Raw genomic sequence first — 22,241 nt, forward strand, 5'->3', positions numbered from 1 at the left:
AAACCTCAATGAGATACCACCTCACACCAGTCAGAATGGCGAAAATTAACAAGTCAGGAAACGACAGATGTTGGCGAGGATGTGGAGAAAGGGGAACCTCCTACACTGTTGATGGGAATGCAAGCTGGTGCAGCCACTCTGGAAAACAGTATGGAGGTTCCTCAAACAGTTGAAAATAGAGCTACCCGACGACCCAGCAATTGCACTACTGGGTATTTACCCCAAAGATACAAAAGTAGGGATCCGAAGGGGCACGTGCACCCCAGTGTTTATAGCAGCAATGTCCACAATAGCCAAACTATGGAAAGAGCCCAGATGTCCATCAACAGATGAATGGATAAAGAAGATGTGGTGTATATATACACAATGGAATATTATGCATTCATCAAAAAGATGAAATCTTGCCTTTTGCAACTACATGGATGGAACTAGAAATAAGCGAAATAAGTCAATCAGAGAAAGACAAGTATCATATGATCTCACTGATATGAGGAATTTGAGAAACAAGACAGGATCGTAGGGGAAGGGAGGGAAAAATGAAACAAGACAAAACCAGAGAGGGAGACAAACCATAAGAGACTCTTAACCTCAGGAAACAAACAGGGTTGCTGGAGTGGTGGGGGGTGGGAGGGATAGGGTGGCTGGGTGATAGACATTGGGGAGGGTATGTGCTATGGTGAGTGCTGTGAATTGTGTAAGACTGATGAATCACAGACCTGTACCCATGAAACAAATAATACATTAGATGTTAGTTAAAAAAAAAAAAAAGAATTAAATGCTCTTTTACCTACTAATATAAGAAATTTTAAAAATATTTAAAATGCATCTTATCATTCTTAAATTTTTTTTTGCTTTATTCAGACTGAAAACAAAAGACATGCTTTCTTTTATCATTTTAAAAGGACTTCTGAGGCACCCTGCTGCCTCAGTTGGTGGAGCACACAACTCTTGGTCTCAGGGTTGTGAGTTCAAGTCCCATGCTGAGGGTAGAGATTACTTAAAAATAAAATCTTTAGGGGCGCCTGGGTGGCTCAGTTGGTTAAGCGACTGCCTTCGGCTCAGGTCATGATCCTGGAGTCCTGGGATCGAGTCCCGCATCGGGCTCCCTGCTCAGCGAGGAGCCTGCTTCTCCCTCTAACCCTCCCCCCTCTCATGTACTCTCTATCTCTCTCATTCTCGCTCTCTCAAATAAATAAATAAATCTTTAATAAAAATAAAAATAAAATAAAATCTTTAGGGCACCTGGGTGGCTCCCTCTCCCCCTGCTTGTGTTCCCTCTCTCGCTGTGTCTCTCTCTGTCAAATAAATAAGTATTTTAAAAAAAGAAAAAAAATCTTTAAAAAACTAAAAAATAGGGGCGTCTGGGTGGCTCCAGAGGTTGGGCATGCAACTCTTGGTTCTGTCTCAGGTCATGATCTTGGGTTCATGAGATCAAGCCATGTGGGGGCTCCACACTGAGCAGGGGGTCTGCTTCTCTCCTGCCCCTCCCCCCACTTGTGTGCTCTCTCACTCTTTCTCTCTAAAATAAATGGATAAATCTTTTAATAAAAAAATAAATAAATAAAAGGACTTCTCAATTTTTAAAAAAAATACTTATTTGAGGGAGAAAGATCATGTGCTGGGGGGAGGGGCAGATAGAGAAGCAGGCTCCCCACTGAGCAGGGAGCCTGTAGCTAGGCCACATCCCAGAACCCTGGGATCGTGACCTGAGCTGAAGGCACATGCTTAACCCACTGAGCTACCCAGGTATCCCAGGGCTTCTCAATTTTTTAACTGTGATCTGATGAAAACATTTGACAAGCACTTCTATAAAACTGGATTACCTCAGTAGTGTATGAACCAGTCTTTAAAATCTTTAAATTTTATAAATGATTCATATTGAGTCATGAAATTTGTAATTATTATGAAGAAATGATAAATGAATGATTTTGACAGCCAATAGGTCTTCAGCTGCTTGATTCATTCTTTTGATGACCATTTTTAAAAATTTATTTTTTAGGGCGCCTGGGTGGCTCAGTTGGTTAAGCAACTGCCTTCAGCTCAGGTCATGATTCTGGAGTCCTGGGATCGAGTCCCGCATCGGGCTCCCTGCTCGGCAGGGAGTCTGCTTCTCCCTCTGACCTTCCTCCTTCTCATGCTCTCTGTCTCTCATTCTCTCTGTCTCAAATAAATAAATAAAATCTTAAAAAAAAAAAACAAAAAAAAATTTATTTTTTAGAGAGAGAACAAGCACACATGTGAGCAGGGGATGGGGTGGGGAAAGGGTCAGAGGGAGAGAGAGAATCTTAAGCAGCCTCCATGCTGGGCATGGAGCCCCACGCAGGGCTGATCTCACAACCATGAGATCACAACCTAAGCCAAAACCAAGAGTCAGACGCTCAACCAACTGAGCCATGCAGGCACCTCTGATGACTATTTTTTTTTTAATTTTATTTATTTATTTGAGAGAGAATGAGAGAGAGAGCACAAGAGGGGGGAGGTTCAGAGGGAGAACGAGACTCCCTGCTGAGCAGGGAGCTCTATGCGGGACTTGATCCTGGGACTCCAGGATCATGATCTGAGCCGAAGTCAGTCACTTAACCAACCATCTGAGCCACCTACGTGCCCCCCCATTGACTATTTTAAAAAGGAATGGCCTGCTATATCCTTTTTAATTTTAGCAGTATTAAAGTAAAATTTAATATGTTAATTAAAGTTATAAATTATATTCAGTTACATTTTCTTTGAGCTTTGTTATCCTAAATTACTTTTTTACAAAGAGGTATATGTAAGTGTGTTTTCTTATCTCTGATGCTCCCACTGTTGTCTTTCAAGATAAACACAATGATGGAGAGAAGACTGCCTGCCTACAATACGCAGTGTAACACAGTTCACATACATTGTACTTCTCAAAAGCTGGGTCTTGGGCTAGGGGTAAGGAGAGAATTTGCTTTATCTGGAATATAGGTTACAAATGTTATGAGGTTGTTACTAGAATATTTAAATAGATGTAGCTTTTATGAAATAGCATCTTCACAGCCTCAAGCCCTAATGAAAAGTAATTAGGTAGTTGTTCAGCTGTTGACTGGGATATCTAGAAAGAAGCTGTCGGCACATACTGTCATCATTGCTTGACAATTCATTCACCTTTTTTTTTAGGTTACACTAATTTCTCCTCTAATTTCATATGCTCCCTCTTTCAACCCTAGTCTTTCAGTAAAATTTGAGTTTGTTGTACTACTAATTATAACCAGCCTTATAGACTCCCTGGGTCAATGCCCTATTTCTTCTATTCTTGTTCCTCCTCTGCCAGAACCCACCTCATAATCCAAAATTCATTTGAATGTGGAAAGTATCCATATTTTGCAGGTAGCTCTATATCAGTCAGCTCTATTTAACCTTAGCTTCTGTCTCTTTGCAAAGAATAAGACCTTAATTCTGAATTTAATGAGATGGGTTTCTCCCTTTCTGGTCAACCATGTGAATAAGTCTACTTTTTGAAATTACTGTAAAATCATCAAAAGTTGGTTGTTACTTTTTCACTTGTTGGTTTCCTAATCATTTTACGTAATGAGGCATTTTCATGACAGTTCTTAGTTTTCTGGTGTGTTCTGTTACCTGCTTCAAAATAAACTCTTGTGTGTTAGGTACACTCCCTGCAGTTACAGAGGAATGGAAGAGAGACTACCTCACGGCAGCATGTCACGACTGACGGATCACTCGAGGCACAGTAGCTCTCACCGGCTCAATGAACAGTCCCGACATAGCAGCATCAGAGACCTCAGTAATAATCCCATGACTCACATCACCCACGGTACCAGCATGAATCGGGTTATTGAAGAAGATGGAACCAGTGCTTAAATTGTCCGAAGGTGGAAAACTTGCGCTATTTAAAAAGCAGACTTTATTCTTTGCCTTTGCTTGACTGATTGCTGTAACTCACTGTTATGCTTTCAGTCAGGTGCAGATTGTGTCCATTGGAAAAGTAAACTTTTACTTTTTATATTGCATCAAACTTGGAACATCAAGGCATCAAAAATGCTAATAATTATATCATCACATAAATAATTCTTATTTCTAGGTTATGAAGAGATAATTATTTGTCTGGTAAGCATTTTTATAAACCCACTTATTTTATATTTAGAAAAACCCTAAATGTGTGGTGACTGCTTTGTAGTGAACTTTCATATGATATCAACTAGTTGTGAGATAACATTCTGGTAGTTGTATTAATAAAACAAAATTTCAGAATTAAGGAAATTTTCTATGCAAGGCTTATTTCTCAGATGAATAGTTGGACTTTGTAGTTTTCTTTCCACTAAGTAAAGAAGAACTATGTTTTTAAACTGTCGGAGAAGTTGATAAATCAGCAAGGGTATTTTAGCTAATAGGATATAAGATCAGCGGAAGAATCTGAATAGTCTACTGAAGGCTCTTTAAAAATTCTATCAAAATAATCTTCATCCAGAGACATACAGGATTAGGATTTGCAATGGAATAAAAGGTGGAGATGGACATTTTTTCTCTATAATTGTGCTCTTTATTACTTTTGTAAATATTACTTTTACTGGCTATGTTTTTATAACTTAACCATATGCATGGTGGAAGAAGTTTAATTTGTAGTCATCTTTTCCCATGTAGTAGTATTGATTCACAGAGAACTTCATGTTCAGATCTGTACCATGGAGGCATGTAATAAGAGAAACATCACACATTATAAACTTTTTTGTGGGAATCACAATTACAAAATGACAAAATGTTTTCTCTATATTCTTTGTTGTATTTTTCTACAGTGAGATGTGATCTTGCCAAAGCCACCAGATCGTGGTACCCAGGCCCCTCCTATCAGTGACTTGATTGTCTGCATTTGCATTGCCCAGTAGCCATTAGGCTACAGCTTTTTGCCCCACATTCTTGTTTTCAGATTCTGGACCTTTTTTTTTTTACAGTTGAAATATATATAACCTAAGTCCAAAGTGGTGATTGAGGTATTTGAAAATCATTGTAACTAAATGAAGCATGATTAGTCTTGCTGTGAAGTATAATATTTAGTCTTACCAATATCAATTCAAAAATGTTTGACATTTTGTCGTGTACTGTTTAAACAATTTACAATAAAAACTGCAAACTTTATTAGGCATGAAATTGCTTAGAAGGGAAAGAAAAATTGTGGAAAATGCTGGATGTGTTTTATAGAAAAGCGTATTTAAACAAGTGGTCCTCAGCCCTGACTATAGATAAGAATCCCTTGCGGAACTTCTGATGCTCAACACCTTCCTCTCATTCAGAGGAGAATTAGCAGTTTTTTTTAAAAAGCTTTCTAGGTGATTCTGATCTGCAGCCAGGCTGCAGGCTGTTTAAAACTAACTTGCCGCCTGATAATGAGCTGATGGCATCATATTATATCACATAAATATCTAGCTGGACTCAATGTTGTGCTTTTGTATCATTACCTGATATACAACTTTTCTTCATTTTATTGTCCATTATAAATGTGGAATTTGGGGCCCCACCCCTAAAGATTCATATTCAGTAAGTAAAGTCCAATTTTAAAGTCTGTAGTTCTAAAAATACTACAGGTGATTCTTAATGCAGGTAATCCAAGAATCACACTTCGGAAAATATTCCAAGACTCTAGAGAGGCCTGGCTTTGTCATACGCCAGTTTTGTCACCTTTAACAAGTAAATTTCTCTGAGCCTCAGTTCCCTTGTTTATAAATGAAGATAGAAAATAAGTACTTACCTCACAAAGTTGTCAAATGGGGATCACATGAAAAATCATATGAAAGCTTTTTGAAAACTGTAAAGCATTATGAAATATAAGGGATTAAGATTATTAAGGATTTAAGAGATTTGTTTGAGGGCTACTGTAGTACATTCCTTGACATGTGTTTAATTCATGTGTACTTTTTTCCTCTCCTTTAAAATAAAAAATACCAAGAAATTAGGTGTTGAAAAAAAAGGCTTTCATCAAGTGCAAAAATCAGTTTTCTGATAATTTGTATGTCATATTTTTTCAAAGTACATATGTCTTATTGTTTATGATTAGCTCTTTATAGAACATATTTGAACATTTAGCCCCAAAGCATTTTTCTTTTTCCTCTGTCTTCATCGTCTTTCTCCTTGGAACTGGAGTTAGTACTAGACAGGCAGACTCTAATTTCCCTCATAACTGACAATTAGTAAACCTTTCCTCTGAAGGCCAAATTTACAACAACTCATTTATGCAGTAACTTAGTAATTCATAAGGCTTTTTTTCTGAGAATCTCCCCTGAGAACAGCATGAGGGGACCAAAACAAACATTCAGAAACAAAAATAAGTTAAAATAGAAGGTACCAGTTTGAGCTCAAAGATGTTGTCATCCATCGCCATCTGCATTATATTATCAATTGCCAAAATGTTAATTGATTTTCTTGTACAAGTAGGCCAAGTGTAGACAGTTATGAATATCTTAACTTTGTGCTCCCTATTTTTTATATATGCATTTTATCTTCTTTGTTAAACTCACTGTCAGCATATATGTAAATGCTATGTTGACATTTCAGTTACTTTAAGTATCTTAATTTTGCTCCACAAAATTTATTTAATATCATCAATGCATCGTTTTAGATACAGTATTTAGTTCGGGTCATGTTATTTATCAAACTGGTGCTTTAAATTAAGAATTTTTTTTTAAGAAACAGTTAAAGAACTATGGCAAACCAGCAATTTCAAAGTCTCAGTTCCTTTAAACCAACTTGAACAAGTTGGGACAGCTTTCTTACCATCTGTTTAACTTTAATTTGTGTTTTGATTGGCATGTGATAATGTTTAGTATTTTATTTATACAGCTGACAACTGAGAAAATAATAGTTCTCTCTAAAATGTTAATATATAATCAAGAGGCTTTCAAAAAGTACTTCGATTTCACCAATACTGTTTAATTTGTTCAATAATTAAAGCAAAAGATAATATTAAGCTCAAAACAATAATTGGTTTCAAAGAAAAATTGATTAATCACAACTACAAAGTGCTTAGTATATAGTAGGTTTTTCAATAAATATTTATGAATGAACAACACATGTCATAAAACTCACTTTTAGCCTTAGTAGTGAGATTCTCACCTCAAAGGAATTTGAAGGATCTAAATTTAAATTGAGTGAAATGAAGTCTCTGCTTTACCAGAATAACATGTGGCAAGTAATAAATACGTAACTTGCGCAAGAAATATATACACAAACTTGTACCAACACTTTATTAATTTTAAAAGGTGAATAGCAATTCTTAGAAGTATTTAAGCTCTTGTTGGTTTTATGTTAAGTTAGATCTTTGTAGACTAGTTGGGTAAATGAACATTCAAGCAAACCTTTATTAGTAATGATTTTCAGCTTCTTAGAGCAGATGTATGAAAATTCTAAGAATCTCTTTAATTTAGAAAAAATTTACTACGTTTTAGCCTACCTCATTAGTTTCTTTGTGATAAGAGCTGGATATAACAAGTTGTAACTATCTTGGTGGGGCTATATCCCTGTGATATAAAAGGAACTACTTAAAAAAAAAATTTTAGTGGATCATTGGCCAGAGCTTAGAAAACAGTAACATACCAAAATTTCATTATGATGATATTTATACTGCTTTTGACATGCCAAAGCTATATTTACATATTATCACTTGGATGACTTACATAGTCTAGTGCAATGAAAATTCCATTAGGCTTGGAATTCAAAGACCCATAATTATGATGTGAGCTGGACAGGTCATTTAGTCTCCCATTTCTTCAGTCTAAAATGAGGATAAGGTAATTTTTGGTCCCCAAACCTACCTCACTGGACTTTGGTTGTAAGGATCAAATGAGATAACATGTGTTATCGTGCTCTGTAACCTGTAAATGGCTCTACGGATATTATTTGTTTTTGTTAGAACTTGGGGGTTATAGAAAACAAGGATATGGTCTTCAGTAGTATTTAGCAGCAACAACAAAGTAGGCAATTAGACCATTATTCGTTTGGTATAATCTTTGAGTCAACAATTCAATTAACCTTTTAAAAATGAGGTTCTTTTTCAAGAGTAGCTATGCCCTTAAACTGTGTTAGCTGTTTAATATATGTATAACAGAGCATGATCTCAAATTTATACAGTTAAATTTGTAGGTCACTCTCAACAGGAATTTGGGGATCTCCATTATATTTTTCTTCTGATATGAAATTAAATAAATTGACTCCATTGAAACTTACAAGAAAAATATAAACAGTATAGACCCTATAACTTTTTTTCCTTTGAGGACTTTCATGTGCCTAATTCTTTCTGATTAAGAACAAATTTTAAAAAGTTAATAACCATAACTTGATATTCATCATGGCAAAACTTTAAATTTTAAGTTGTAACATTATCTTAATTGTCTGTTTGTATATATAATTTTTTAAACCTACATAAAGTAAGGATTTCGCCATTCTTTTCCACACATCGACACACAAAAGAGCATTTTTATGGAACCTAGATTTACAAAGGAATTCATGATTCTTCTAAACTTACGCCTTTTCAGATTAAAATAAAGTGTTTGTATTCAATCCATTTGTTTCCCAGTAGCCGCATTTATACATTATTCTTAAGTCACTTCTGTTTTATATGAAAAGAATTACATTGACATCTCTTCATAATTTAGTTTTTTTTGCTCCAGTGATATGAGGGGGAAAGGAATAGGAGGACTAAGCAACCTTACCCTTTATCTGACTGTACACAGTCTCCTGGGATTTTTTTCTAATTTTAATCCTGTATTTCTTTAATAGTCAAACTGATACAGGATTATAATTTTCTCCCAAGATCCAGAATCTTCTAGGAAAGAAAATGTTACGGTCCACCTAAAACCAGCCATTTCTTGGACATTCCCATTTGGTTGATTTGCAGATTTAATATAATAAGTTAATAGTTATTCCATGATCTCTAATTAGAAAATAAAATTTTGTTGCCATAAAGATAAAAGAAAGTAAAGTGTCACTTATATTTTAGTCAAATCCCACACTGATACATTACTTCCTACAAAAGAGAGTAGTTCAGTCTTTTTAAATGCATTAAAGAATAGTTCCCTTCAGATTATCTTTTTTAAATGATCATTTATCTCAGGACATCTATTGTGTCCTTTCTTGGACATTTTCATTGGTATGCTAGCATTGCTCTTAATTTATTCTCATTTTATTGGCTACTGTCACCAGTTTTCCCTGATAAATAAGTTTTTTACTTTGTAATAATTCAGAATTTGAAGATTCAGTGTTCTATTGTGGTAATTACCATTTACTAGTAACTTTAGTATTTATAAGACAATGATATTTTTCAGTTTGTTATTTTATCATATTTCCTGAAGTAGGGTGAACTACTTTATTATTATTGTTGTAGCAGCCCTAAGGTTTTTGTTATATAATAAGTCAGCTTGTGTATATTGCTAACTTGCAAATATTTCTTTGTGTTGTGCTTATTGACTTAAAAGAAAAACTTTAGAGCTTCATAATTTCTGTTTTCTGAATTGGCAGATTTCTTTCCCTAATGCTTAGTACCAATGCATTATGTTATTTTTTAAATACCACAGAATTTTGAGTCAGGAGACCTGATTTCTAGTATTGCCTCTGTTTTCAATGAGCTTTGTAACTTTGAAATTTTACCTCTTGGGACCTCAGGTTTTCTCATCTGTAAATGAAAGAAAACAAGGGGCTTAGATTAGGTAGTGTTTCAAATTCCACCTGCCTGTAATTTGGTTGTCCCTTACCATTTTGTAGTCATTATTCTGGCTTACTTTTATCCTTGTTATTCTTCCCATGAACTATATTTACTAGGTCAGCCTGTACTGTTAATGCAATCTATACTTAAATTGTTAGGATTCAGATATATTATTAACTTCGTTTTCCAGTTATGATTTTGAGTAATTTTAAGGAGGAAATTATATTACAGATAATAAATGTTTAAAGAAATAAAAGTGAAAGAAAGGTTACAAATAATTGACATGATCTTTTTTTTCCCCATAGGAAAAGTCTCCTAAAGCACCAACATAAGCACCTTAAAACTGATATACAGGAGAAAAATGACATAAAATTTTGTGGTGTTTGTTCTCTTAAATATGAATATAGCTAGTTAGCCTAAACTTTAAACAAAATGTATTCATGATAAAATTAGTGAACAAAGCAGTGACAGCACTGGCCCATATAGCTAATTTAAAAGCTCTCAGGTTTTACCAACATTACAATGATTATAAAATGTAAAAGTCATTTCAGAGGAGTGGATTGAAATTTTTCTGCTCAATAATTATTCTTAAAATGTTCTTAGATTCATTGAATAAGTATAGTTGCCAGATTGCCATGAGCAATGTCCTGCTCTAAATTATTAGAGATAAATGTGGTTATTTTTAATTTTTTTTCTGGCTATGCAGAAGATGTTTTCATAAAGCCTCCTTAACTATCTAATAGGATGTAGAGATTCCATTAGTACCATCTCTCAGCAGAGTTCTCTTGTACATTTGTGTTCTCTGAGAACCAGGCCAAGGAGGTTCCTGTTACTTTTAAAGATCTTTGTCTTTCGCTGATTATCTGCATTAGCTCATATCAACCTATTGAACACATTGGTCTATAGATTTATAATCAAGGTATTGGGTTTGGTGTCTGATGGGTAGGGAAGAAGAATGGAAAGTTGATGTAGGAAAATGTACTGGTTTCTGATGTGTTCTTTGGCTATGCTTGATTCCTTGTCTTTGGTCAGTTCACTGTATCAGATAACTTTCCTGGCTTCCAGAAATTAAATTAGATGACCAGGTTCTCTCATTTAGGCATAGCTATGTTACAATATTATTTTGTAATTGCCTGTAAAGGAAAAAAAAAAACAAACCTCTATTTTCAGTTCTCTGGCTCTGCATGTTTTGTTACTACATTTGTTAAACTTGAATCTGAGGTCCCAACATTTCATTGAAGATTTTCTGGGTTTCGATAATGGGAGATTCTGTAAGATAAAGCAGATAATCCTAGCGTGATTTAATTTGTATTTATCCATCCACCATTTTTCTATTTCTCTAACTACTTCTCCCCTCCCCAGTTTTGAAAAGAACATTTATAATTGTCTTCCTTTACTCCCTTAGCCCTGCCTCAGATAATTTTTCCCTGAACTACTCCTGTCGGCAGAAACATTTAATAAGAAATAATTCTATATTTCTGGGATAAAATCAACACAAGTTCTTTACATTGAACTGAGGTGAATATGTACTTGAAAATACTGTATTTTCTTTATATGTGAACTTAAAATTATTTTTTTTAATCATAAAAAGGATTCTCTCATTTTGAAAATATTAGTCTGGAAGTTCTCTTGTCATCAGGTGCTATCTCGGCCTTTGCTGTGAGTTATCAGAGTAAATCTGAATTCTTTATCATTCATCTTTTTAAAAAAAATTAACTTCTCTAGAATTATTCCATTTCACATATCTTTAACACCAACTTCAACTTTTCTGCTTTTTTTCAAATGCAAAATTTTATTTTTGAGAGTTTTATTTTTTCATTGAAGTTTCAAAGTATTACATATTGTGAAGGAGTGACTGCAGTTTAGACATTTACTTTGGTACGATAAAGATATTACCACCACCATTGATTTCCCCAGCCCCAAAAAGAGAAGTTCATTTGACACTCAAAAGCTATTAAATTGTCTTATTTTTGTTATTTGAAAGAGCTATGGAAACTGTTTCTTCTAATTTAAAATTGTTTAACTTAGAAAATACTGACTTTGCTGTATTTTAATCTGATAGTGAATTTAGGGGATTATTTATATAAATATATGTGTCTATAATTAATAATAGCTATTAGTTATTTCACTGTCTATAATATGTGATACCTGAAGCTCACTTTTACTTAATGTGAGCTTGTATGTGTGTGTGTGTGTGTGAGAGCCTTTGTTTTGTCTTGTTTTCTTAGTGTATATTAGGTTATTATGGTCATCTCAGCAGAAAACCCTTTGTAGATGGCCTGATTCTCAGAAAAAAACAGTTTAAGGAGATATATACTGTCATCATAGTTGAATAGTATTATTCTGAACTCTGTGAAATTGCTGGTTTTGTTTGTCAAAAGTGATCAAATGTTTGCAATTTCATAATACATATTCAAGAAAGAAGCAAACAATCTTTTAGAACAAGTATATTGACTTCCCATTCCAACTCCTCTTATCAACCTATCAGTGACTTTATGAAGGAGATGCAAACTGTAGATAACCACAGGAAATTTCTGCTTTGTTTTGTAGTTAAATTGCTTAGTTTTAAAGATATTTAAACAAAATGATTGTAGTAATTGAAGCAGATACCTTTTGGGAATATGTAAGTTACATAAAAACTTTCAGATCCCAGGAGATTATCATATATCAATTGATTAGTCTGTAAATATCATTTAGAGGCAAAATAAGTACCCCCCCCCACACACACACACAATGTGTACAATGAACTCAAATTTTGCTAGCCATAGAATTTCACCTTCTTGGTAGGCCTTCTAAAATAATGAATACTGTTGAATATACTAAAAGTATATGAATTTAAAAATGCATGTAAAAAATACGAAGCTCCTCCACAGGAAACTCAGAATTTTAGAAGAGCTATTATCTTAGAGGTTGTAAATTGGATTGTTCTAAGCTCACACTACTTCTCTTCATATAAATATTATTATTATGAATAATAAGGGCAACAGATTAGCCAACAAGAGCTGATCTAGTGTACTCCATATTAATCTAGATGTCTCAGTTTTAGATATACTTTTATAGTGGAGAAAGTTGATTTGGATCTCTCAATAACTGCTTGGTACACTTCTTTCTAGTGATACCCTGAGCCCTGCCCAGGTACATACTCTCTCCATCTGGCCTATTCCTCAAATGCTACATTGCTCAAGACCTTCCTACCTGCCTTCTATCCCTAGTTTTCCTTATCAATACTTCTGAAGTATAATCTATCTTCAAGTGTTAAGAAGAAGGAAATTTGCTTTAATTCATGTTCAAGTGTTAGTGACTATAGCCCTTTTATTCCTCTTAAAGATAAATCTGCATTAAAGACAAACACATTGCTATTAACACAAATTACTATCAGTTAGAATATTAAGCTTTTGAGGCAAGAAATACCATTAAGTGACCTAACTTGGGAATCTCTTTCTCTTTCCCTGAACCCATGTGATGTCTGAAAGTGCTGTATATCTTCAGTGACCTTGAGGAGGGGAGCTAGTCATTTAGATCTTTGAGTCATTGAAGTCAGGGCCTTGCTGATCCTCTGTTTTTCAGTTCAAGAGCTACATCAGAAGCATTTTAGATATCCATCACGCACACTCTTTTAAGACTTTGTATTTCAGTCTCAGTTTTTTCTACCATCCAGCTAGGCCTATCTATCTTCCATCTCTGCTCATTTAGTATAGAAAAATATCTTTCCTCATTTTGCTATTAACATGACCACCACCTCCTCCTCTTTTCAAGAGATACAAAGGTAGAAACAATATGCCTTTTTCATTATTTAAAAAAACTATCATTTTTAAACACCTGGCACTTGGCAATTTAGTTTTCAAATGGTATTCTGAATTAAATTGATAAGGTGATTCTAAAATTGATTCTAAAATCTTAATCTTGCTTTTATCATATAAGCATCTAGTTAGAAAGTGTTTATGCTAAAGACTTGTATTTTGTGGCATTAGTTCTTCATGTTTCTTTTTTATGTATTTAAAATTGTTCATTCATTTCCGAGTGAGTGGGAAAGTTACTGTTGTTGAGATATGTATAGGGCAAGTGCACTTGATTAGAGCATGAACTGTACTTTCACATTAGCTGGATGTGCTTTGCACTCTGCTCTTGTAGATTTATTTTGTTTACAGTAGACTGATGTCAGTTTTTGTAAATGTTTTTACTTAGCACTTTAACTGTGAGTGTACAAACTGATTTTAAATGTAGTGGTTGTATATTTTGGTTATAAATTGGAAATTTTTAATAAAATTAAATAATTTGTTCTTTATTTTGTCATTAGTACCTGATTGCATATAATTTTATTATATCATCTTCTAGACTGTTTAACATGTTACACTGTTATTTTTTAATTAGGTTTCATATTTTATATTCTAATATTACTAACATTTTTCATTTATAATAACATAGAATTCACATTGTTCTGGAATATAGAAATATATAAATGAAAACCATCCAGTGTCCTATCTCTCTCATACTTATTTTGTCAATATAGATAAGACCCATCTCTAATTATTGTTATATCCTCCTTACATAACACGACTGGGCACATAATAGGGGTTTGATAAATATCTATTGATAAAAATGAAAAATATTCATATCAATAGGAAATCCTACCTGCATAAACAAATCAGTTGATTTTTTTTCATGCAAAGGAAGGCAAACCAGAATTTAAACTATTAGAGTTCCTTGCCTGGATCATACAGCCTTTAGTTGGAAGGGACCTTAGAAATCATAAGGTCTAACTTCCAACCCAGTGCAAAAATCCTTCGAAACCATCTTTTGTAAGCCTCTGCTTCAATAATTTCAGTAACAGGAAGCTCACTATGTGAGGCTTTCCATTCCATTTTGAGGCTGCTCTAATTGTTATAAAAGGTTTGCATCTATTGAGTGGAAAATGCATTTCTTTGTTACCTTCATACATGGGTACTGCTCTACAGATATACAACAGTTCTCTCACAGGACTATTTTCCAGACATTTGAGAAAAAGTATGCTGTTTTCTCCAAATCTTTTCTATAGGCAAAATATGTCCAATTCTCAGGGTGCCTGGGTGCTACTTCGGCTCATGGTCCTGGGATCGAGCCCCACTTCAGGCTCCCCACTCAGCAGGGAGTCTACTTTTCCCTCTCCTTCTGCCCCTTCCCCACCCATGCTCTCCTTCTCTCTCTCTCTCTCAAAAAAATCTTTAAAAAAACCAAACATGTCCTATTCTGCAATTTGTGTCCTATTTTTCAGTTTTCCCATGACTTCCTATCAGACCCTAGTTGTTCGCTTCCAAAAGACTCCAGTTGTGAATATTCCTCTTAAAGTTTCCATAGCACTGAACACGTACCTCCAGATTCTGTAAAACCAGTGAAGAATCCAGTGTACACTATATTCTGTACACTATTACTTCTATTAAGTTTTTCACAGAAGAATGGGGTAACTCTTACTAACCTCCTGGCAGTTTATTTCTAAGCTGAACCATTTATTAAGATGGGAAAATATCTTAAATTATAGTTTTTTGGCTGCTAAATTAGGGGGGGGAGTATTTTTTTTTTTTTTGAGTGTTTTGTTTTACGTTGATCGTTAGCTAACTACACAAATTTTGATCATTAACAGTTTGAGTACTAATCATAGTGTATGTGCCGGGGTACATAGATGCACATGCATACACTTTCTTCATCTGTAAAATAAAACTGTTGGACTAAGCCATTGGTTTTTAGCCATGGAATCCTTTTGTCAAATAGTATATGTGGTTTCAGTACATAAAACAGATAAAAGCAGACTTTTGTTTAAAGAGAAAGTGGTGCCTGAAATCCTAATTATTTGACCTAGCCCTTTTATCTCTCTCTTTACTACAGCATCCTTGAATCACCTAGATGGAACTCTTAAGAGCTCAAAGAACCCACTTTGTAAATTGTAAAATCATTCTATATCTTGACTATGATTGAGGTCACACATAAATGTGATAAAACTGCACAGAACTATACACATACACAAATGAGTGCTTATAAAACTGGTGAAATCTATATAAAATAGATGGATTGTATCTATGCCAATTTCTCAATTTTGATATTGTACTACAGTTACAAAAAATGCTACCATTGGGGGAAACTGGGTGTGGCTATTATTTCTTAAAACTGCATGTAAATCTATAATTATCTCAAAAAGTTTAATAATTTTTTTAAATTAGTAAATTAAGTGATGTGTAGGTACCTTCTAACATTCTACCATTAATGCCCCATTCATTTCCTAGCTGTCTTTTTCTTTCTATTAATTCTAAAGAGCCTATTAGAATTCATTTTGAGGAGACTCTTGGTGAACGAATGTCACTTACCCGGGAATCCTTCGGTTCTTGTTTGGCCCTCCTAATTTAATGTTCTCACATGAAAACAAGAACCTCCTAATGTGCTTCATACATTTTGTCTGTTCCCATTCCCCTTCTTCCTCTAAGGTTCCCAGGAGCAACAATCAGAAATCAAATTGCTCAGCACCCCATACTTTGAGTGTGGTGAGCAGAATAATGGCCCCCAAAAATGTCCACTCCCTAATTCCCAGAAACTGTGAATGTGTTATTTTCTTGGCAAAAGGGAGTTGGCAGATGTTTTTAAAGTTACAGACCTTGAGATGGAGAGATTATCCTGGATTATTCATGTGAGCCCAATCTAATCACCTGAGTCCTTAGAAGCAGAGAACTCTTTCCAGCTGTGGTCAGGGAAACTGACAAGGGGTGAAGGGTAAGAGTGATGCAACATGAGAAGGACTTAACCCACCATTGCTGGCTTTAAAGATAGAGGAAGGAGGCCATGAGTGAGGAATGTGGGTGGCCTCTCAAAGTTGGGAATGGCTTTCAGCTGACAGCCAACAAGAAAACATAGATCTCAGTGCTACAGTAGCAGGGGACTAAATTCTGCCAACAACTAGAATGAGCAAGGAAATTAATATTCCTCTAACATCTCCAGAAACTACTGACATCTTCATTCTAGACCCATGAGACCCATGTCAGACTTCTGACCTACAGAGATAATAAATTTGTGTTGCTTAAGCCCCTAAATTTAGGGTAATTTGTTACAGCAGGATTCAAAAACTAATAAACTGAGCCTCATACCCCCACATCTGCGGAGTGTAGGCAGTGAACAAATGAGTAATGGAAAATTGCCCAAGGAGTCCATTAAGAATCAGAAGCATTTCAGGGAGCTGGCGAGTTGCCTGAAACAGACTGTTGTGGGTGGAGACAGGTTGGAGGTATTGAGAAATAAGAGCAATCAGTCCCTGGTGTCTTTCTTCCTATTCTCTCTCTTTTCTTCATTTTTCTCACCATTAATTTTTCACTTTTCATATATTCCCATTCCTGCTCTTATCCTCTCTTCCATCTGTTCCTCCTCTTTACAACTCTGCTCTTCATTTTTCTCTGTTAATCAAGTATATGTTTTTATCAACTCCACATTCCCACCCATTTGTCAGAAGGAGATAAGAAGAATATGCCTTGGGAAAATAAAGAGATTTTCAAGTGTGCCAAGTAGTCAAAAGATTAAGAAACATAGCTTTATCACTTGGTCTCTGGGTACCCCAGAGCAACACACATACACAAAAGAGGGTTATATACAAATTCATTTATTCTAAACAACAACAACAAAAAACTAAGCAGTCACTCACAAATATTTGAAAATAACAAAAGCTTTTTGCTAGGGTACTCTCTTCTATTCTGCAGCTGAAGAATTATGCTGAGTGCTTTTCACTTATTTCTGTAGACAGCTCAAAACTAAAGACCCTAAGGGGCTAATAGAAAGTTCATCAACTTCAAATAATATTAGATGACCTACTGTACAGTAATAAATACAATAGAAGCATTTAAACTAACATCACATGAGGTCAATCAACGAACATGTATATTTTTAAGAATTTTTTGGCACCAGATTTGTTAGAAAGTGTTTGCTGAAGGGGTCCCTGGGTGGCTCAGTTGGTTAAGCGTAGGACTCTTGATTTTGGCTCAGGTCATGACCTCAGGGTCGTGAGATCGAGCCCTGCCTCGAGCCCCAGATGGAGCCCTGCATCCTGATGGAGCCTGCATCAGGCTCCATGCTCAGCACGGAGTCTGCTGGAGATGTTCTCTCTCTCTGCCCCTCCCCCCCTTGCTCTCCCTCAAATAAACAAATCTTTAAAAAATGATGTTTCATATTTCTGGGAGCATTCAATAGCATGCATTCATTCATTCATTTATTTAGTAAATACTCATTTGTTTACCTACTCCTTACCAGGCAGTGAGTAAGACACCAGGAATTCAAAGAAGAAAATCGCACAGTTTATACTCTTGCAAAGTTCACGCTCTAGTGAGAAGTACTTTTAAACACCTGAGTACTGGTGTGTCCAAAGTGTTATGCAAGCACAAATGTGGAAGACGTTTCTTCTGCCATGAAGACTGGGCATACAGAGAACTTGATGGAATATGAAAGATTTAGTTGATAGGTATTTATTGGTCACATATAAGTGCTGAGGTTATGGTAGGGAACAAAACAGACAATTGTTCTGTTGCAGTTCTGTAATCAGAATGTTGAGTATAAAAGGAGTCGGACAATAAATAAGAAATTAACAGATTAAGATAATAAGTGCTATAACTATCCCATAGGGAGGGGCTTAAAGGTCTTGGTAGAGATCATGGATTTTGTTCAAAATGCAAAAGGGTGCATTGAAGCATTTTAATTAAGGGAGTAACATCACATAATTTTCTCTTAAAAATTATTCTGGTAGCTATATGAAAATGGATTATGAGGATTGAGACTGCACACAGGGAAACCAATAAAAAAGCAGTTGAGTTAGTATAAGTTAGAGATAATAATGACTTGCATGCAGATGGTATTGTAGAGATGGACAAAAAAGTGAAGACTCAGGATGTCTTTTGAAGATAGAGTCATTAAAGACCAATATACTGGGGGCACCTGGGTGGCTCAGTCAGTTAAGTAGCTGACTCTTGATTTTGGCTCAGGTCATGGTCTCAGAGCTGTGAGATCCAGCCCCACACTGGGCTCATGCTGGGCATGGAGCCCGCTTAAGATCTCTCTCTCCCTCTGCCCCTCCTCCCCTCACTCTCTTAAAAAACAAAAACAAAACAAAACAAAAATATATACTAGATGTTAGAGATGAAGAAAGCGGGATGAATTAAAGGTAATTCTTAGTTTTTTAGCCAGAGCAGCTAGGTGGATTATGGTGTCACAGAAGTGGAAAAGACCAGAGGAAAAATAGATGTTAGACAGATAAATCAAGTGTTCTGTTTTGGACAGATTCGGTTTAAGGTCACTATCAGTGATCCAAGTGAAGAAGCAGTTGGATATGAGTTTGGAGCTCCAATTGAGATTTTGGCCTGCGATAGAAATTTGAGACTCATCAGGATGTAGATGGGACTTAAAGCCATCAGGCTATATGAGATCACCTTGGAGAAAAGTGGATAGAGAAGAGAAGTGGTGTAAGAGGCCAGAAAGTCAAGAAAAGAAACCAAGAAGGAGAGGCCAGTGAGATAAGAAAATCAAGGGAATATGTTAGGGAAGCCAGGAGAGAAAAGTGTTCTAAAAGGAGGGTATAGTTCAACTGGCAAGTGATGGATAAAGATCAAATAAGATGATGACTGAGGGGGCGCCTGGGTGGCTCAGTTGGTTAAGCGACTGCCTTCGGCTCAGGTCATGATCCTGGAGTCCCGGGATCGAGTCCCACATCGGGCTCCCTGCTCGGCGGGGAGTCTGCTTCTCCCTCTGACCCTCCTCCCTCTCATGCTCTCTGTCTCTCATTCCCTCTCTCGCAAATAAATAAAATCTTAAAAAAAAAAAAAAAGATGATGACTGAGGAAGACCATGTGATTTTACAAAATGGAGGTTATTGAAAAGTGGGAGAGAAGCCAGTGTGGAGTAGATTGGAGAGTAAATGGGGAACTTGCATTTCCAGCAGTTGGAAGACTTTGTATGGACTTTGAATGACCCTCCCAATGAAAGCAGTCAAAATGCTGGATTATATAAAAATCATACTAAAGGAAGTCCATTAGGCAGAAAGGAAATGACACCAGGTAGTAACTCAAGTACACAGGAAGAAATGGATAAATGGTAAATACGTGGATTAATATGCTTTTAAAGGTTCCCAAATCCGTTTCCAACAGGGTTGGGGGGTGGGGGTCAGTTGGGGAGGCTATTTCCCACACACATCACCAAGTAATTCTCAGACACTAGCAGGGTGTCCAAGAATTCAATTCAATTCTGACACTATCTACCCAGAGATAGCATCAGATTCCACGGGTTAAGGGTTCAGTCCTATAAACTGCCCTGCCCCAATCACACTTCAGATGCCAGTGACAAGCCCCAGGCTGTTACCTGTGCTTCTGACATAACAGCTGCATGTTGGAGACTCCAATGACCTGCACCTTAGGTTGGATTAATTTGTTAGGTCAGCTCACAGAACTCAGGGAAACACTTTCTTACATTTACCAGTTTATTTATTTATTTTTTAAAGATTTTATTTATTTATTTATTTCAGAGAGGGAGAGAGAGAGAGAGCGCAAACATGAGTGGGGGGAGGGGGAGAGGAAGAAGCAGACTCCCTGCTGAACAGAGAGCCTGATGCGGGGCTCAATCCCAGGACGCTGGGATCATGACCTGAGCCAAAGGCAGATGCTTAACCATCTGAGCCACCCAGGCGCCCACGTTTCCCGTTTTTATTAAAGGATATAATAAAGGATACAAAACAGACAGATGAAGAGATGCATAGGCCAAGATCCCAAACAAGGGGGCTTCTGTCCTCATGGACCTTGGGGCTCAGCTTGGTGGCACATGGAAGTGTTCTGGTTCCACAAGCATAGAAGCTCTCTGAAATGGGCCAAAAAGCTGTCCTCTTGGGTTCTAATGGAGGCTTTATTTCAGTCATGACCGACTAAATCATTGGACACTGGCTGATTCAACCTCCAGCCCCTCTCTCCTCCCTAGAGGTTAGAAGGCTGGGACTGAAAGTTCCAACCTTCTAATCACATGAGTGGTCCTCTTGGCAACCAGCCCCGACCCTTGGGTATGATCCAAAAGTCACCTTTATTACAAGACACCCATTTCACCCTATGGCTCTGAAGCATATTCAGGAACTGTGGATGAAGACTAAATATATCTGAGAAATATATTTTTGGTCATCTGAATGACCAAATATATATGTCTTACAAATAATTATATTGCAAAATGAAAGATCCCACAAATATTTTTTTCTCTTATTTAAAAGAGTAAAAATATATATGTATATTTTTAAAGATTTTATTTATTTATTTGAGACAGAGAATGAGAGACAGAGAGCATGAGAGGGAGGAGGGTCAGAGGGAGAAGCAGACTCCCCGCCGACCAGGGAGCCCGATACGGGACTCAATCCCAGGACTCCAGGATCATGACCTGAGCCGAAGGCAGTCGCTTAACCAACTGAGCCACCCAGGCGCCCCAAATATATTTATATTATATAAAACAATAATTAAAACTTATTGTTGGATTTATAATGTATGTATTATATATATGTGACAATATGGCAACATAAATGACAAATACAAAGGAGGGGGAAGGGAATGGAGCTATATTGGAGCAAATACTCTATACTACTATTAAATTAGTATTAATTTGAAGTAGTTTTCATAATGCATAGTATAATCCCTAGAGTGAGAAAATCCATATGGTAAGAAGATAATGGTAAAAATACATAGCAAAAAGTTAAAATAGGCATTAGCATGTTCTACTAAAATTTTTTTTATTTAACACAAAAGAAGGAAGTAAAGAAGGAATAGTAGAACAAGAAGGACAAGAGACATATAACAAAGAAGTAGCAAAGTAGCAAATGTAACTCAATCAATAATTATATTTAGCATGAAAAGCTAGCAATCAACAACCTAAATAAAAAAGCAATTTCACAGTATATATTGTTCAAGAGGTACACCTTAGATTCAAAGACAAAATGGGTTGAAAGTAAAAAGATGAAAACAGACATGCCATGCAAACCTCAACCATTATGGAGCTATAGTGGCTGTACTAATGTCCCACATGTTCATCAGAGAGGGCCGTTTTAGAAGCAAACTGAGGGCTGGGCGCCTGGGTGGCTCAGTCGTTAAGCGTCTGCCTTCGGCTCAGGTCACGATCCCAGGGTCCTGGGATCAAGTCCCTCATCGGGCTCCCTGCTCCTTGGGAGCCTGCTTCTCCCTCTCCCACTCCCCCTGCTTGTGTTCCTGCTCTCGCTATCTCTCTCTCTGTCAAATAAATAAATAAAAATCTTTAAAAAAAAAAAAAAAAGAAAAGAAAAAGAAACAAACTGAGGGCTGCCGGAGTGGTGGCGGGGGGAGGGATGGGGTGGCTGGGTGATGGACACTGGGGAGGGTATGTGCTGTGGTGAGAGCTGTGAATTGTGTAAGACTGATGAATCACAGACCTGTACCCCTGAAACAAATAACACATTATATGTTAAGAAAAAAAAAAGATAGCAGGAGGGGAAGAATGAACTGGGGGCATCGGAGGGGGAGACGAACCATGAGAGACTATGGACTCTGAGAAGCAAATTGAGGGTTCTAGAGGGGAGGGGGGT

At 36.3% G+C, this 22,241-nt stretch overlaps 1 protein-coding gene and 1 long non-coding RNA gene across 2 annotated transcripts in view; one reads left to right on the forward strand and one right to left on the reverse strand.

Moving 5' to 3' along the window:
- FZD3 (frizzled class receptor 3) overlaps positions 1–13,952 on the forward strand; it is a 106,225-nt gene extending 92,273 nt beyond the window's left edge. Inside the window, exon 7 of the mRNA XM_006735119.3 lies at positions 3,627–13,952. Within this exon, the coding sequence (XP_006735182.1) occupies positions 3,627–3,840 (214 nt within the window). The 3' untranslated portion in view covers positions 3,841–13,952. The remainder of the gene's footprint in view (positions 1–3,626) is intronic.
- LOC145719130 (uncharacterized) overlaps positions 1–22,241 on the reverse strand; it is a 54,662-nt gene that overhangs the window by 9,834 nt on the left and 22,587 nt on the right. The window lies entirely within an intron of this gene.

The sequence above is a fragment of the Leptonychotes weddellii genome, chromosome 2 (assembly GCF_054177405.1).
Source record: "Leptonychotes weddellii isolate Sample4059 chromosome 2, ASM5417740v2, whole genome shotgun sequence".
Classification (NCBI taxonomy): Eukaryota; Metazoa; Chordata; class Mammalia; order Carnivora; family Phocidae; genus Leptonychotes; species Leptonychotes weddellii.